This window comes from Exophiala viscosa (genome assembly GCF_022695815.1).
Source record: "Exophiala viscosa unplaced genomic scaffold EDD37scaffold_4, whole genome shotgun sequence".
Taxonomy (NCBI): Eukaryota; Fungi; Ascomycota; class Eurotiomycetes; order Chaetothyriales; family Herpotrichiellaceae; genus Exophiala; species Exophiala viscosa.
In genome coordinates this window covers 579,660-595,204 of record NW_026944356.1, presented here as the reverse complement: position 1 = coordinate 595,204, position 15,545 = coordinate 579,660, and the positions used below count along the sequence as shown (strand labels likewise).

The 15,545-nt window shown below is 51.7% G+C and overlaps 9 protein-coding genes across 9 annotated transcripts; 4 read left to right on the top strand and 5 right to left on the bottom strand.

Moving 5' to 3' along the window:
* Positions 1–452: 452 nt before the first annotated feature.
* EDD37DRAFT_608298 (uncharacterized protein) lies at positions 453–1,349 on the bottom strand (the record flags this gene model as incomplete). Its single annotated transcript, XM_062815044.1, has 4 exons — positions 453–686; positions 775–846; positions 967–1,032; positions 1,098–1,349. The coding sequence occupies 4 exons, from the start codon at positions 1,347–1,349 to the stop codon at positions 453–455; spliced, it is 624 nt and encodes a 207-aa protein (XP_062670710.1).
* A 445-nt stretch (positions 1,350–1,794) lies between these two features.
* EDD37DRAFT_363771 (uncharacterized protein) lies at positions 1,795–3,290 on the bottom strand. Its single transcript, XM_062811892.1, has one exon. It carries the CDS (start codon positions 2,823–2,825, stop codon positions 2,118–2,120), a length of 708 nt encoding a protein of 235 aa, XP_062670709.1. The 5' UTR covers positions 2,826–3,290; the 3' UTR covers positions 1,795–2,117.
* On the bottom strand, positions 3,291–5,308 carry EDD37DRAFT_363772 (splicing factor, Prp19-binding domain-containing protein). The gene has a single exon (XM_062811893.1). It carries the CDS (start codon positions 5,187–5,189, stop codon positions 3,756–3,758), a length of 1,434 nt encoding a protein of 477 aa, XP_062670708.1. The 5' UTR covers positions 5,190–5,308; the 3' UTR covers positions 3,291–3,755.
* Positions 5,309–5,549: 241 nt separating this feature from the next.
* EDD37DRAFT_363515 (uncharacterized protein) lies at positions 5,550–6,764 on the bottom strand. The gene has a single exon (XM_062811886.1). It carries the CDS (start codon positions 6,593–6,595, stop codon positions 5,564–5,566), a length of 1,032 nt encoding a protein of 343 aa, XP_062670707.1. The 5' UTR covers positions 6,596–6,764; the 3' UTR covers positions 5,550–5,563.
* A 493-nt stretch (positions 6,765–7,257) lies between these two features.
* EDD37DRAFT_363513 (uncharacterized protein) lies at positions 7,258–8,288 on the top strand. The gene has a single exon (XM_062811885.1). The coding sequence runs from the start codon at positions 7,348–7,350 to the stop codon at positions 8,233–8,235; it is 888 nt and encodes a 295-aa protein (XP_062670706.1). The 5' UTR covers positions 7,258–7,347; the 3' UTR covers positions 8,236–8,288.
* On the bottom strand, positions 8,289–9,105 carry EDD37DRAFT_363512 (uncharacterized protein). Its single transcript, XM_062811884.1, has one exon. It carries the CDS (start codon positions 9,020–9,022, stop codon positions 8,342–8,344), a length of 681 nt encoding a protein of 226 aa, XP_062670705.1. The 5' UTR covers positions 9,023–9,105; the 3' UTR covers positions 8,289–8,341.
* Positions 9,106–10,543: 1,438 nt separating this feature from the next.
* Positions 10,544–12,407, top strand: EDD37DRAFT_363338 (mannan endo-1,6-alpha-mannosidase). The gene is made up of 2 exons (XM_062811880.1): positions 10,544–11,807; positions 11,856–12,407. Exons 1-2 carry the CDS (start codon positions 10,665–10,667, stop codon positions 12,087–12,089), a joined length of 1,377 nt encoding a protein of 458 aa, XP_062670704.1. The 5' UTR covers positions 10,544–10,664; the 3' UTR covers positions 12,090–12,407.
* A 763-nt stretch (positions 12,408–13,170) lies between these two features.
* On the top strand, positions 13,171–14,165 carry EDD37DRAFT_363493 (Lipocalin-like domain-containing protein). The gene has a single exon (XM_062811883.1). It carries the CDS (start codon positions 13,292–13,294, stop codon positions 13,796–13,798), a length of 507 nt encoding a protein of 168 aa, XP_062670703.1. The 5' UTR covers positions 13,171–13,291; the 3' UTR covers positions 13,799–14,165.
* On the top strand, positions 14,007–15,542 carry EDD37DRAFT_363473 (4-nitrophenyl phosphatase). The gene has a single exon (XM_062811882.1). The coding sequence runs from the start codon at positions 14,216–14,218 to the stop codon at positions 15,347–15,349; it is 1,134 nt and encodes a 377-aa protein (XP_062670702.1). The 5' UTR covers positions 14,007–14,215; the 3' UTR covers positions 15,350–15,542.
* Positions 15,543–15,545: the final 3 nt, after the last annotated feature.

Genomic DNA, 15,545 nt, shown 5'->3' with positions numbered 1-15,545 from the left:
GAAATGAATACCAGTCGCACCCCAAGGTCTCAAATACCAGCCTGCAGAGGCTTCAGCTTCAACCCCGACGTGCACTACGTTGCGCTCTTTCTTTTGCTCTTCTCTCACATCGGCTTTGTCCATCTGGGCTGATGAGGATCATCCCTTGTGTTTCTTTCACTAACATCAGTAGACCTGGACTGCCAATTGCGGTGTCCGAAATCTTTTGAAGCACGCTCAAGCAACTAAAACCGTTGATTGAAGGAGCTGACACTACCACTGATACCGGATTGATCTGGCGATCGCAGATACAGAAAGCAATCGGAACCAGAGGACCATGGCCAACAACTATCGAGGTCATATTGCCAACAAGAAGCAGAACTCAAAGCTCCCTTACGACTCTCGCGTCGAAGACCATCATCGACCAAACGCCGCCACCGCTCACCTAGTCCGGTCCAATTCAGTGCCTCCCATCAAGCGTTTCGCCCGTCGATCCACCCATGCAACCAATTCGCGATATCAGTCACATAAGACGGGGTCCCCACGCTTTTCGGACTAGCCAGATCTCCATCGCTCGCAATACTCCCGGAGTTATACACGCGCAGTGCCTCATACACGTTCCCATGCTGTCGATCAAGGTTCTGCTTGAAATGCAGTGCCCCGGCGTGGATCATATCCGTCACAATATCTTGTCTCAATGTGCCGCCCTGCCGACAAAAAAGTCAGTACTGAACACCAAAATGATCCACATGCATTGCAGTGCAAGGGCGAAGCCAGATTCGAAAGCACACATACCGGCGCAACACCAGTGCAGCCCGAACACTGCAAGAGTCCTCCAGTCCCTTGACCGTCAGCGTCGATAGTCGTCTATTTATGGTCATCTCGTCAGTCATCGTCAAGATCACCGATTTTCATTGTCTGAGAGGCGAAAGAGAGCTTACAGGTACATAACAGTTTCCGGTACTCTCCTGCATGAGCATATCGTACTAGTACGATATGCTCGACGCCTTTACAATCTGGCTTTGCAACGACGGTGTGAATTGCCTCATGAATCTGCAAAGCAACAATTACCCAGTGTCCAACCTGAGCTCTCATACGAGAGAGTACAGAAGACGTACGAGATTCGCCGCCTGCTCTCCGTCACCGTGCGGCTTCTTTGCCTGCTCGATCGTGGGCTGTAAGTGCTTGAACAGGTGGCCGTACGAACAGACACGAGGGTCGAACATCTTCTCAAACGCTGTTGCCGGCCCGCTGCAGTGATAGTAGGTCTCATTGATCGGAGCTGTGCCTCTTGGGATGGCACCACTTTGGTCGGTCTCCTTGATAGGAGCTTGACCCTGGGAAGCCGCACCGGACTGTTGTGCTGCCATGGATATGATATGACGTTCCTTTTGTGCAGATATATCCCTGAATGGTTTGCAAACCACGTTATGATCAGGCCGTTGCCTGTTATATACCCATCGCGCCTCATATTACTATGCGACATGGGAGATCTGAGCCAATTTGCCGCTGAGCAAAGCCCATTTCCAATAAGACTAATCCTGCGTTGTCCGTTGGGGCCCGGAAGTGATACACCCTATTCTAGGGATGTCGAGTATGACATTGTGAGTTGCTGTCCACTAGATTTAGAGGCCTTGCCGCCTTTGTGGCCATAATACGCACGCTTCGGACTCTTCCAACTCTTCCGAGGGGCCGTATAAGTGATACAAGGCAAGACACCACGGGTAGTTCCTACATAGATGGCAGTCGACGGCCAAATGCCGAAAACCGCATTGCACATGTTTAGGTATAACGATGCACGGATACCTGATAAAGAATCGAACCAGGAATAGTTGATGCTGGCTACTTTAACTTAGTCTATGGAGTCATATCTCACCTGCCAACCTAGAGCAGCAGGCGTGTTAGTTCGAACAACTTGGGCCTGGTCACTTGTGGGGGGCCAGCAATGCCTGATGGGAAAGTAAGCAAGGCCCTCCTCCACTTTGTCCGGAATAGGAGATGCCACTGGCTGATAGATTTGATTTGTCTGGAGTAGCTAGAGACGAATGTATGACCCCTGTTCATCATCGAGGCCCGCAGTACTCATACCACCCGCCTAGCATGTGTTTTGCACAAGGTACATAGTAGAGGAGCCTCCCTTACGCAACGCCTGGAGGTGGCACATGCTGCTGAACCTCGATCATATTGCCGTCCGGGTCCTCCACCGTCAACAGCTGCGCAAATCCAACGAGTTGTTGGCCCTTGACGAGCAGCTTACGCTCGGTCTGATTAGTAGTGGCGGACGGACCAAAACCAAGCGCATTTTCGACCGACGTGATATTCTCCGCACTCTGGCCAATGCGTTTGGTGATCTTGGCCCCGAACTTCTCCATTCGCGCCTGAGCTTTTTCTAGGTCTGGCACTATCAATCCGATGTGACTGAAGGTGTTGGGACGTACGGTGGTCGCTGTCATGCCTTCATCCTGGGAGTCAGAGAGATACTGCAGTTCAAGGAGTCCCGCGGCGTTGTTCTTGTCACGTAGCATCTCCTGGCCTGTTTGATAGCCTGTGCCGTTCCTGCCGCCTTGTGCATGACCCATGTAGGTTACGCTGTAGCTGGGAGATAGCTGCGCGGTGAAGATGTGTCGCATGCCGAGGACCTTACTGTAGAAGTGCTGGCTGGCCGTGAGGTTGCGCACTATGAGGGATAGGAGGTTGATGGCGAAACCGAGGGTCTCGGGGTCGGCGGGACCGTCGTCGCCGTTTGTCAGGAAGTCGGCGCTGGTCTGGCGGGACTCGAGTGCACAGGAGTGGACCCCTTGGGCTGCTAGGGCGAGGCAGCTGACTAGAAGTTTGATGGCGACCATGGCGATCGATGTGTCCTTTACAAAATCTTGAAACCCCTGACTGTAGTTCCTGAGCAAAGGGATGTGGTTTCTTGGTAGAGGCTGGAACAGTGACTGCGGCCTGTGTAGAGGTTTGTTTTTTATTGTCGAGGCGGTACATCTTGATGGATTTTCTGCTGCCTTTTTATAGCCTGCGAGAATCCGCCCCCATCATTCGAGAGCGGTGTTCATACCTGCTTTGGTCGAAGTCCTTCTGTTCATACTCACGATTGCTCCGGTTCCTACTCACTATTGCTCGGGTTGAGGCTCAAGAAGGCGACAAGTCCGTCCTCGTTCTCTGGGCACGAAGATCATGCCCAGAGCGTGAGGCCATGCGCGCTATTGTGCTCAGGCTGTCCACCTTTCCTCAGGTGTAGAGCAAGTGAGGCCACCAGCCTTGTTAGTGGTGCCGCCCACTATGACAAGAAGATCGTAGGTCTTGGTCGTCTCAGTGCTATTGCTGGCTGCCGTCTGAAATGAAGAGGATATGAGGGGAAGAGCTCGACTTGGCGAAAAGCTAGGCAGCTCAAGATCAGAGTGGCACAGCACTGTACGGCCGTGAGATGTACTTCCGCTATGGTTCCATGGAGTATCGGCCAAGACGAATCCTCCTCCCCTCAAGCACTGGCACATGGCGGAAATGTTCAGCATAGAGTCTGATCCGACGACGCGCTAAGCCCGATCTGGACCTATACAGCGCTCCGACTTGGCCGACCATTTCTTTGGGAGGCCTTACCTGATACTAGTCGGTAGGTCTTGGGACATTCCCACAACTGCTGTCCTGGTGAAATGCCCTCATAGCCTCCAATAGACTTCGGTTCAAGCACATTTCCTCGAGAGGCGAGAAGCACAGTTTCAATCACACTCCAGGAATGTGCCCTCAAGTCGATGAGATACCACGTATAGGCACGTTCACCGCGACTCGATCTCACGTCGTCTGTCCCTGTCAAGATCGTAATCCGACTCTCTCTTCCGCCGCCGTGGCGATCGTGACCGTGACCGCGACCTAGAATGTGATCTCTTCCGTCTCTCGCCACGATCGCCATCTCTGTACGACTCTTTCTCGCGTCGCTGACCCACGGCGCTGGCATTGGCACCGGTGGGACCTGTATTGCCACCACCACGCTGGTCGTCTGGGAGGAATCGCTCGTCCAAGCCTCTGGTATCGAAACCCTCACCAGCACCTCCTGATGGGCCAGCACCACTTCCTCTCCACCTCTTCACGTCCTCGCCAAAACGACCGGTATCCTGACCTTTGAGATCGGTGTATCGTGTGCGCCCTTTCTTGCCTAGTTTCGTCATGTCTCGTAGCCGCATATACTCCGGCAAAACAGACTTGTCAGTGACATCGTCCTCGAATCGTGCGCCCATGACATTGCGTCGTTTTAGGATCTCAGCAGTCTCGTCGCCCTGGAAGAACGCGCCTTTGTGATGATACCTTGCCAGAAATTGTGCTTCCGATCGGCCTCCCTCGCGTTCTTCACGCTGCTTGTCCAGGTACTCTTTGTCTTCCTTCTCCCGCTCCTCAGCCGTGAGGTTTCGCCGTCGTTCCGTCTCTTCAATCTCTTTTTCTCGCGCAACCAAGGCTTCTCTGTCGCGTTTTAGGCGCTTAAGTTCCCGCACTTTCCATGCTGCATACTCTGCTTCCGGGTCGACACCATCCGTGTCGTCCACCATGGATTCTGGAAGAACATCGTCGTCATCGTCCCATGCCTTCTTGCCTTGAGCTCGAGCGAGGGCATCGCGTTCGAGTTTGTCCTTGATTAGGAGGTCTGCTTGGGCGAGCCGGCGAGATTGCTCCTCGACTTCAGCGTTTGGGGTCTGATGGGCTGCGTCTGTAGGTGCGGATTTACGTTCGGTCTTCTTAATGAATGTTGGGCGTTGGAATTTGCGTTGGGGTGCTTCTTCCTCTGAGGAGCTCTCCTCTTCCTCTTCGGATGCTTCGTCGGATTCGTCCTCCTCCGATTCCTCTTCCGACCTTGCCTGCGTAGAGTCCTGCTTTACAGCAGGCGGTCTGGATATCGTGGATGTAGTTCTTGCCGGTTGTGATCCTGCCGGTGCTGGAGTTTCTTCTGCATCTTCTGGGTCTGTTACGAATCCCTCTTCGTCTTCGTCTTCCTCCTCACTTTCTTCCTGAACTGGTGCCTGTGGCCTTTTGGCCTGGGTCGGTCGTGCCTGAGGTGTCCTCTGAGATTGTGGTTGCTGTTGCTGTTCCTCTTCTGACTCTTCTTCTTCTTCTTCGGACGACTCTTGTTCTGCGACTGCTTTTCCCGGACGATACCTTCCAACGGGTTTCGCTGGGTTTGCGGTCATGTGCTTCGTGGGATTTGGCATTGGAGGAGGCATGTTAGGCAACGTATAGGAGGAAATGCAGGCTGATGGCAGACTTTGTGATGCACCAGTGCCCAAGGTCAGAGGACCCTTACCATACGCTCGGAAATGTTTCGTGGTAAATAGTGATGAACAATACTCCGCATGTAAAAAAAGCTGCGCGACTGACGTCGGATGTACGGTTGGGCATGAAAATTACGGCAGATCATAAAGCTCGAAGACAAATAGATATTCGCGTCCGATCTCGGCTTCATCATACCGGCTGTCACTCCGATTATGGCTCGCTCGAATACACCCCCAGTACAAAACTAGATTTGGGACGTTGCGACCCAGAGGGATACGCGATTCAACGTCCATTTGATACATTCATTATTGGAATATCATAAGTCTCATTTGGCAGCCGCCGTCTGGCCCGACTTCCCTAGCCTTCCCAACGAGTGACGGTGCTCAATCCAGTCTTTTACAGTCTTGACCTGTCTACCCGTTACACAAGAGACAGGCGTCTCTCTTTTCACCGCTCCATCAATCCCGTCCAGAACCTCCAACAACGTATCCTGACTCGGATGGCAGAAATATGCCATTGAGTAGCGATCCTTCCCAATATCTTCAGCTCTAGGGCTTCTTGCCACTCTGTGCAACGTGCTCTTCATCAGTCCGCCAGAAAGAAACGTCAGAGTCTCTCCAATGTTGATCAACACCGCTCCAGGGATCACAGGAGCATCGAGCCATTTCTCGTCAGGTTGGATCTTGCCCGTGTACTTTGGCGGTCGAACCTGGAGACCCGCAATGACATTCTGGAACAGGATCGTGATCACGCCTTGGTCGCTGTGTGAACCAAGTCGAACGGGCGCCTCGTCACCTGCCTCCAAGGTCGGGTAGTATATGAGTCTTAGGGTGGTGTACGAAGGGTTCTCATGCTTATGCATTTGTGGAAGTTGATCTTTGGTCAAGCCCAGACCAAGACCTAGACATGCGAGTAACCGCAGTGCAATCCTTTCGTGAGTTTCCGCCATGAATTGCTGGATTTCTGGGTTGAACTTGCGCAACGAAGGCGGCATGGGTTGATCGTACGACGCTTGTTTTCGAATCACAAAGACTTCTTTTGCGTCTTGTTTGGATGTGATGTCGGTGGCACCATTCTCCGCAAAGTACTTTTCCGTGCCGGTGCGTGCATCGTAACCGGCATTCAGGACGCTGTTCCACGGTGTTGAAGCCTTTTCTTCGAGGGGAGTCGTCGTGAAGAATGTCTCGCTGATGTTGAACATGCGATCGACCTGGCTTTGCTCTAGGCCATGATTCTTGAGGTACAAGAATCCCCACGTCTCGCAGATCGTTTTGATCTCTTGCGCTAGGCCAGGAAGATCAGTGTCGAAGCGCGAAAAGTCCACTATGGGTATATTCTCTGTGTCGACAGCCCCCATTTTGGCTTGTGGGAGGATCAGAATAAGCCTGCAGCAAGACAAGAAAGTCTGAACAGCACAGTGAAGTAACGAACAGGGGTAGTGGCAAACCTTTGGCACTGAGAGAAGAGGTACTGAGCGTACCTTTAAAGAGCCTCACAGCGCCCGAAACCAGCGATAACCATATCACGACGAGCCAATCGTGCACCGGCCATTGGCCTAGTGTGCTTGTAATCTCTGCCGCGTACTCGGCGACGATGGTCTCGATCTCGTCAAGCTCGGGAAAGCGGCAGCAGTCCGAGTACGACGGTGATGTCCGCAGATAAGCAGTACGACGAGGCTGAAGTCCAGAGGGGGCGTCATCTCCCCATCCTTGTCCTCGTAAGCTGCGAGCACTCGAACAGTATGTCTATTCTACGTATACGGGATGTTCGGCCATCTTCCGGTCCATCCCATGCACGTCCTTGACAGTTTTGGACATCATGCCCAATGTCATCAATCAGAACCGAAAACCCAATGTCTTTACCCCAAAGAGCACCTCCGCCTTTGGGTACAAGGATGAGACACCCCGCAGAACATGCGAACTCCAACATCAAGACCGAGGGCCGGACCCCTCGACATGGTACCTAACCTAGAGACATTGAGAACGGTAGGATATGAAAGGCCATCGTGACTCTGTGTGAACTTACTCGCTGCCGTCAACGCCCGTGACATATTCGTTATACGCCAACCTTCGTCCACCTGATTACCCTCTCATTTTGCATCTTTCAACAATGACAGGCCGAGGTCCAGTGGAAGACTTTCCAGTCGAGAACAAAATCGTCCTCGTCACAGGCGGTGGAAGTGGCATTGGTCTCACATTCGCCCGTATTTGTCACGAGAAGGGCGCAAAAGTCATCATCGGGGACCTGAAACTCACCCAAGAAGCACAAGACTATCTCTCCTCGAAGGACAAGTCTGAGATCTTCCACGAGACATGCGATGTGACATCCTGGAAGTCATTGCACAATCTGATCTCGGCGAGTCTCAAGACGTTCGGCGACGTTCCCGACGTCTATGCGCCAGTCGCAGGGGTCTTCGATCCGTCCTGGTCAAATTTCTGGGATGACACGGAAGACGAGAGCTACAAGACAGTGGCGATCAATCTGCAGCATCCCGTCAAGTTGACTCGCCTTGCTATGAAGGCTTTGGCGTCCGCTGATAAGAAGGGCGTTGTATGCCATGTGGCTTCGACAGCAGGGATTCGCGGGAACTTCTTTGCGCCACTCTACGTCGTTACCAAGCACGGTGTCGTTGGCATCACCAAGTCACTTGCACAAGCTGATCCTGAGTTCGGCGTACGGATTGTGGCTGTGCTGCCGGGCACAGTGAAGAGTAATTTGTGGGAAGACCGGGACGATCACGTCATGGAGGCGACTAAGTACAAGGAACGGAAATTGATGCCACCGAGCACGATCGCAGAATTGATGGTCAAGATGGTCGAGAGCAAGGAATATACCGGTGGAACTTGCGTGCTGAAGACGCTTACGGAGGAAAGAGTTGTTGAGGAGGGTTGGGACAAGGCTGCTGGGAAATATGACCCGAGTCCTCGACCGGAAGCTGACCTTAGCCATATCAGAGAGGTCATTGCCGCGGAAAGGGGCAAGAAATGGGAGGCATGATTCGCACAACACTGTAGCACAGTTGAATTGGATTTGCTCATAGGGCTATAACCGAGCCTGTTCCGACGCATCGCTTGCTATGTTTCAACACATGCTGTCGATAATCCTATAAGTTTGCTTCCGTAAGCTGTTTCACAGCTAGACCAGCGCCAACGCCGATCAAGCTGCCCGCGCCGAGTCGACCGGCAACCACTCTCCAGCCTTGCTTCACCACTCCTGCATCTCGAATGGCCCCAAGCCCAATGGCCGTTGTCATGCCTATTAGACTCCAAGTGTCCACTGCGACCTGGCCTTTATTGTGCAGCAGCCGATAACTTCGATCTTGCCATTCAATCTCCTCCTTGCCGTGCATCATCATGGGAAGCATGATGGCCATGGCAGAGAGTCCGACGACAGAGCCCACACCTGTGCTCCGTAGGATCTTGGCTGAGGCCGCTGTCGTCGACTGAGCATTGACGGGCAGACGAAGTTGTGAAGTAGTCGTAGAAAAGAATTGCCGCGACGGTCTCGTGGCTTGAAAAGTGGCGGCTGGATGTGAGAAGACTGTTTTCAATGTCGTCGGTCGATTGCTGGCAGAGAAAGCGCCTTCAATGGCCGAGTTGTGCTTCTGCCGAGGTCTTAGGATGCTCGAGTACATCGAGTTGAAGGGAACTGTCCTGAGAGCGCCGACAGCTGCTCCCATTACAGCTCCGGACTGGAAGCCTCGATGTAAAACATGCGTGGTGAGGATAGTGCCGGCAAAGCGTTGATCCTCGGCATATTCTGCTACAGGGAATAAAGCTGACATTGTTGTCGAGATATATTTGTCGACCCTTGCGATAGGGATATTGTGTTGCTTTAGTGTCCAAGTTGGCTATCTTCAGACTTTCCTTGCTTTCAGTTGATCTCAGGTATTGGGAATGCACAGTTTCACGTTTTCACGACAGATGATACTCGTAAACGTTGGTAGAATTTTAGACTGCTTGTGGACTCACCAGATATAAGTCATTTGCATGCACTATTGTTCGGCCGTGCTCGGGTTTTATCATTATCCGCTGCTCATACGACGAATGGCTTCGACATGCAATGTTTTTGAACATTGATAGGGGATCCAAGTGTCACGGGGAAGAAATTCCCCCGAGGTTTCAGGCTTTGCGGCCGCAAGACAGAGAGTCTTCCAGGCGCCTAACCGCTTTCCCACTAGCATAGACCGCGATCATTCCACTCGCTCTGGGGTGAGTGGAGCGTATAAGGGCACGGGCTCCGAAAGTCAAGGACGAGGAGCAATTCAATCCCGTCGGTTCATCATGCTTTGGAAGTAGGTGGTGCAATCAATTGCAATGACTTTCAAGAGTAGTCCTGCGATTCTAGCAATGCGTGATAGATGTGGTTGAGAAGACTGAGTTGTAGTAGCAGATTGATGGTTGAGGTGAGCATTCAAGGCCGTTGTCAGATATGGGAGGAGGGGCCTCAGACGACACAGCGCTGTCCATATCAGGTCTGCGGCGCTAAATCAATTTCGGTCTTCAGGCTCAAAGTGTCGCTGAAAGAGATAGAATGATATGATTTCAGCGGATTACATTATAATATGTTTTCATGGCAGTCACGGGCAGTAACTTCGAGCAAGGTAATACCCTGGACCCTGCCCAGAGAACTTGGGGAAAGGTACCCAGTTTAGGTGATACTACAGCCTAAGTCCACTTTCAATGGGGCACCAGACAATAAAGAACCTTAACTATGCTTAATTAGACAACCACGTGCAGTGGACCCGGGCACCATCATCGATCCTTTGCTCTTTGCCGCATTCTCGCCTGGGTGATGAGAAGTCGCTCCCATGCCAGTGTTGCCATCACGCGGTAAGTCTTTGTACAAGGGAAAGGGGCTCACGGGGCTAAGCAAACCATTGAGTCTCAAAATGCCAGCCATCTTTCATCTTGCCTGTCAAAGCCAGCACAGACATGCTTCAGTCGCAAGATGAGGAGAAACTCCTGAACGATATACACTTGCGCCGGCACGCCTCTCTAATTTGATTTCTTGGCAGGTGTTCTCATGATTTCGACGCCCGGCGCGTATGGTCTGACAGAGGCTTCGAGTAGTGACCTTGGCCACGGCCAGTTGCAAGGGAAAAAATTGCAACCCTCTCGCGCGGTCGGGCGGAAAGCTTGCAAATTTCCTCCAGTCGATGCCCTCACGGCATTTCTCATCATGTTGGCTGGCCCTAGTCCTGAGACAAGCGCCACCGAGCTAAAGGAAAAGCGGCACACTCTTTCCCAGTGCTAATGACCTCAACACAGTTCGGCTAGCCAAATGCCACAGCAGATCCATCGGTTGTGACCTTGAACTTTTGTTCTTCCCCTCAATTCTATTGCAATGGCACGTTCTGTTTCTTTGCAACACCAACGACAACTGGGAATGACCACTCTCTGACGCGCACAAATAAGACCGCAATCATGCGCTTGAGTCCGCTCTTGTTCGTGGCCAGCGCCATGGCCACGCTTGACCTTGACCTCAGTTCTCGCTCATCCATCGCGTCCGCCGCCTCTAGCGTCGCGTACAATATGATGACTTACTACGTCGGCAACCAGACCGGTCAAGTTCCTGGTATTCTTCCTGGATCACTCAGTTGCAATCCCAATGTCGCTGGCACATACTGTTGGTGGGAAGCGGGCGCCATGTGGGGATCGCTCATCAATTACTGGCAATACACCGACGACAGTACATACAACTCGATCGTTTCCGAATCAATACAGTTTCAACGTGGACCACAAAACAATTTCAACCCGCCGAACCAGTCGCGAAGCATGGGAATCGACGACCAAGTGTTTTGGGCCTTCTCGGCGCTCGATGCAGTCGAGTCCAACTTCCCAGAAGCTGGAGGCGACAATCCCTCATGGCTAGCGCTCGCACAAGGTGTCTTCAACTTCCAAACAGCATATTGGGATTCAGCAACCTGTGGAGGAGGCTTCCGATGGCAAGTGTATTCCTTTAATTCTGGTTACAACTTGAAGACAATGGGTGCGAACGGCGGCAATTTCCAGCTTTCTGCTCGACTGGCTTACGTGACTGGCAATTCCACCTATGGAAACTGGGCGAACCAGGTCTGGGATTGGATGTATAGCAGTCAGCTGATGACCTTGTCAGGCGACGATCTGTATATCTGGGATAGTACGGATACAGCCAACAATTGCACCAATGCCGACAATCTCGTGTGGACGTACAACTACGGAACTGTGCTTTCAGGAGCTGCCTACATGTATAATTATACCAACGGCAGCTCTGTATGGGAGACTCGAGTGCAGCAAATACTGGCAACGACGTTCCTCTTGTTCTTCCCATCCGAATATGGAGGCAACATCATGACCGAAATGGAATGCGAGCCCAAACTGATTTGCAACCAAGATCAAAAGAGCTTCAAGGCCTATCTTGCCCGCTCGCTTGCCATTACTGCTCTCCTCGTGCCTAGCACTGCTGCACAGATCACGCCCAAACTACAGGCAACCGCACAGGCAGCGGCGGAATCATGTAACGGCGGTGTGTGTGGCGAGCAGTGGTATTTGGCGAGCTACGACAGCACGACTGGCGTTGGCGAAGAGGTACGTATCTTTACTGTGGCAAGAAGTTCAAGGCTAACAGTATTGTAGATGGCTGCGCTATCAATCATTGGTGCCAATTTGATGGACTCGAGTATGATTCCTCTGAAACTGAGTACGGGCGCAACTTCCACACCTGATCCGAACGCTGGAGGTACCACCGGCACCACTCCATCAACCGCGTTCACGAAAACCATCACCACAGGCGACAGAGCAGGTGCTGCAATCCTGACTATCCTTGGATCCGCCTTTATACTTGGTGGTGTCTGGTGGCTCATAATATAGGAAACGGACGAATCTCCATCAGCAATTGGATTGCAAAATCTAGAAGTTTTGTTCGCGGCCCTGACGCCCACATGCGCCATCACGACTCTCATCAGAGAACAAGTCTACTCACAACCCTTCGTCACGATATGATTTTGTCGAGTTTTCACCGCCTGGTTGGACGAGTCCTCGCAAAGCTCATGGAAAAGACACGCTTAGCGTTGCATACTAGTGCGATGATTGGACCTTTCGAGGAGTCATCGATGCCCCTGAGAGGTTACGTTAGCCATCAACCGCTTCCCTCAGTGCTTCACACGATTGCAGCACTCACCTGCGTCGGAATCGGGCATGATGAAAACCCCGCAGAACTACCACTGAGAAGTGCTGCAGGTGGACGAGTCAAAGGCCATAACGATCAGTATATCGGTCAGTCTCATCGAAAAGGTCCTTCATATACAGGGCATTCTAATGCCTCCCAAGAGTCGCACGAGCACGCCAAGAGCGAGGGGGTGGTGGAATATTGAGAGACGGTTGTTTTGCGTTGACTCATTCGGACTTGAGCTGGCAAAAGGCCGGTCGTCGCGTTGGATCTCGAATCTCTGGACGCCATTCAAAATTGTCGTGATCCGTATCGCTTGTGTCTGCCAGTTGTGAACATGGGATATCGACTGCTACGTTTCGGCGAAATGGCATTGGCATCAATCGAGAGTGTTTTGAGCATTTCTGCGAGGACACCTACCTGCATAGCATCGGAGCAATCAAGATATTTGTACCAGCATGCCATTGAGATGAAGACAGACTTGGTATTCGTACTCAAGACAATCATGCGCCCTAGCTGCAGAGTCGATCACTCATTGTTCAGTTTCATCGTGCAAGTCGTCGCGTTAGCGGATTCCCTATCGTCACAGAATGGCTGTCTGAGATCTGCTGTAGCATAACGACACTTGCAGTCGTCATTACCTTGACATCCGTTCATTTACTACCTCTTTTTAGGTGAGGTGTCATAGATGACATCGACTTCCACGGTGATGCGTCCCCAGTCATAATTGAGTGAACCTTCGCCGCTGCACGCCTCAACGTTTATCTTGTTACCGCGGTTCTTATCGGCTATCCATCTTGCCCAAAGTTAGGTTCCAGTACATCGCTACACAGCCTCACCTATCAAAGGTCTATTGAGCGTTGAGACCATTTCCATTGCTCATACTATCCAAGAACAGCTAAGGATGCCCTCATTTCTCTCACGGGTGCTCGGCGCCTGGGAACTTCTCACATACACCGCAACCAATGTCGAGGATGGCAACGATGTGATCTATCCAATGGGCGAAAACTGCAAGGGTCAGATCGTATACACCAATGACGGTTACATGGCTGCTCTGCTACAGTGGGGAGATGTCGAACCATACAAAGACGGCTCAAAACGAGGTACAACACAAGAGCTTGCCGATGCAGCGAAGAAGACCATGTCATACTGCGGACCATTCCATCTCGATGAACAGCCAGGAAATAAGCAGAAGATCATTCATCACGCAAAGATCGCCCTTCCGCCAAATTATATCAATACTCTCCAGCTGCGAGTTGCAGAAATGACCGAGGACGATGGACAATTGTTTTTGACATTGGGGCCTGAAGGTCTCACTGAGGACAAAGGTGTGAAGAGAATTGTCAGACTCAAATGGCGCAAACTACCACAGAACGACACAAGCAAGGCGCCACGAGATGGAAAGCTGTAAGACGGAACCATAACATGGTGGCACCTGTTGGCTGCATGTGGGCTCGATAGATGATGGGGAGACGAGCACCGTGATGAAGTCGATTTCATTGGGTGTTAACCGTGCTGGCGGTCTACTGATGAATCTGGGAGCTTTTCGGTTTACTGTATCACTCCAAAGAACTATACATCAGGCTGGCATCTGCAAACAAGTCTTTTCCGAGCCAGACAAGACCTTCTGAATATGACTTCGGCATCTGTAGTGTCGTTATCAAGCGGTGTAAGAAAATGAGGCCGTCCGGCAGGAAAAGTTCCCGTCCGTCGCGCTTCCTGCGCTTCCCCAACAACTCGCGTCTTCCTACGATGTGAAGTTCAACTCGCAGGGCTCTTAGTTAGCCACTAATTCCCTTCTCTTCCTTGATCGTTTGAAAACCACAGCATGGCTGAGGTTGTTAGCATTCCGGTGGCTCCTGATGGGTCGACAGATCCCGAAAAGCCCGCAGGCGACCTCGCTTCGAATATGAACCAGATGAAACTCGAATACAACTCGGCGCACTCCGCAAATGGTACTCAGTCTGTACCCGTTCCATCCAAGACGCTGAACTTGCCCCGTTCTAGTGCTGACGGCATCATCAAAACACCTCTTGCCGAGCCTTTGGGAACTTCCAAACCCGTTGCGAGGCCCCCATTGACCGCGGAGCAAGAAAAGAAGTACGCCACCTTATTCAAGAGTGTGTTAGGATGGGACCTGTTACCTGTGGCTTCCACGAGCGGCGCGAAGACGGCTGTTCTTACAGATTCGGAGCGAATGTTCTTGACCCGCGAATGTTTATTACGTTACTTGAGGGCAACAAACTGGAACATGGCGCAGTCAGAAACAAGACTGAAGAATACGCTGATATGGCGTCGAGAATATGGCGTGGAAAAACATACCAAGGAGTACATTTCCATCGAAAATGCCACCGGCAAGCAGGTGATACTGGGATGGGACAACAACGGTAGAACTTGCCAGTATTTGAGACCATCCAAGCAGAATACCGAACGAAGCGATCGTCAAATCCAGCATTTGGTGTACATGCTCGAGCGTGCAATTGATCTAATGCCTGCTGGACAGGAGACTCTGGCCTTGCTCATCAACTTTGCCGAGACGAAATCAGGGCAAGGTGCGTCGGTTGCTCAGGGAAGACAGACCTTGAACATTCTTCAAAATCACTATCCCGAACGGCTTGGCCGGGCTCTTGTTACGAATCTCCCCTTCTATATCAGGGGATTCTTCACGCTGATTACGCCGTTCATTGATCCCCTGACACGAGAGAAGATCAAGTTCAATGAAGACATGGGTCTCCATGTACCGAGGGAGCAATTATTGAAAGAAAGTGGAGGTTACGTGGAATTCGAGTATGACCACGAAGTCTACTGGCCGGCACTGAATGATCTGTGTGAGTTGCAGAGGGCGGAGAGGCAAGCCAGATGGGAGAAAGGAGGTAGAAGGATAGGCGAATACGAGACATATCTCAAAGGAGGGGAAGAGAAGAGCCTTGCAGAACGTGAGCGGGAAGATGTTGCAGCTTAGTTGCCTCAGCATCTGGTTCGTTGACGTCCTTGGAAAGAGATGCAGAGTATGGGTAATGGAGTTTGCTTATGGGTTCGAGAATTGTGTCCGAATGCTGAGGGAACCTTCAGGGACGGTACGCTGTTTAGACATAGACTGAGCCAGACGATGCATGATAGACTCTTCATGATGTATGGAATTTTAATCAAGATGTGTT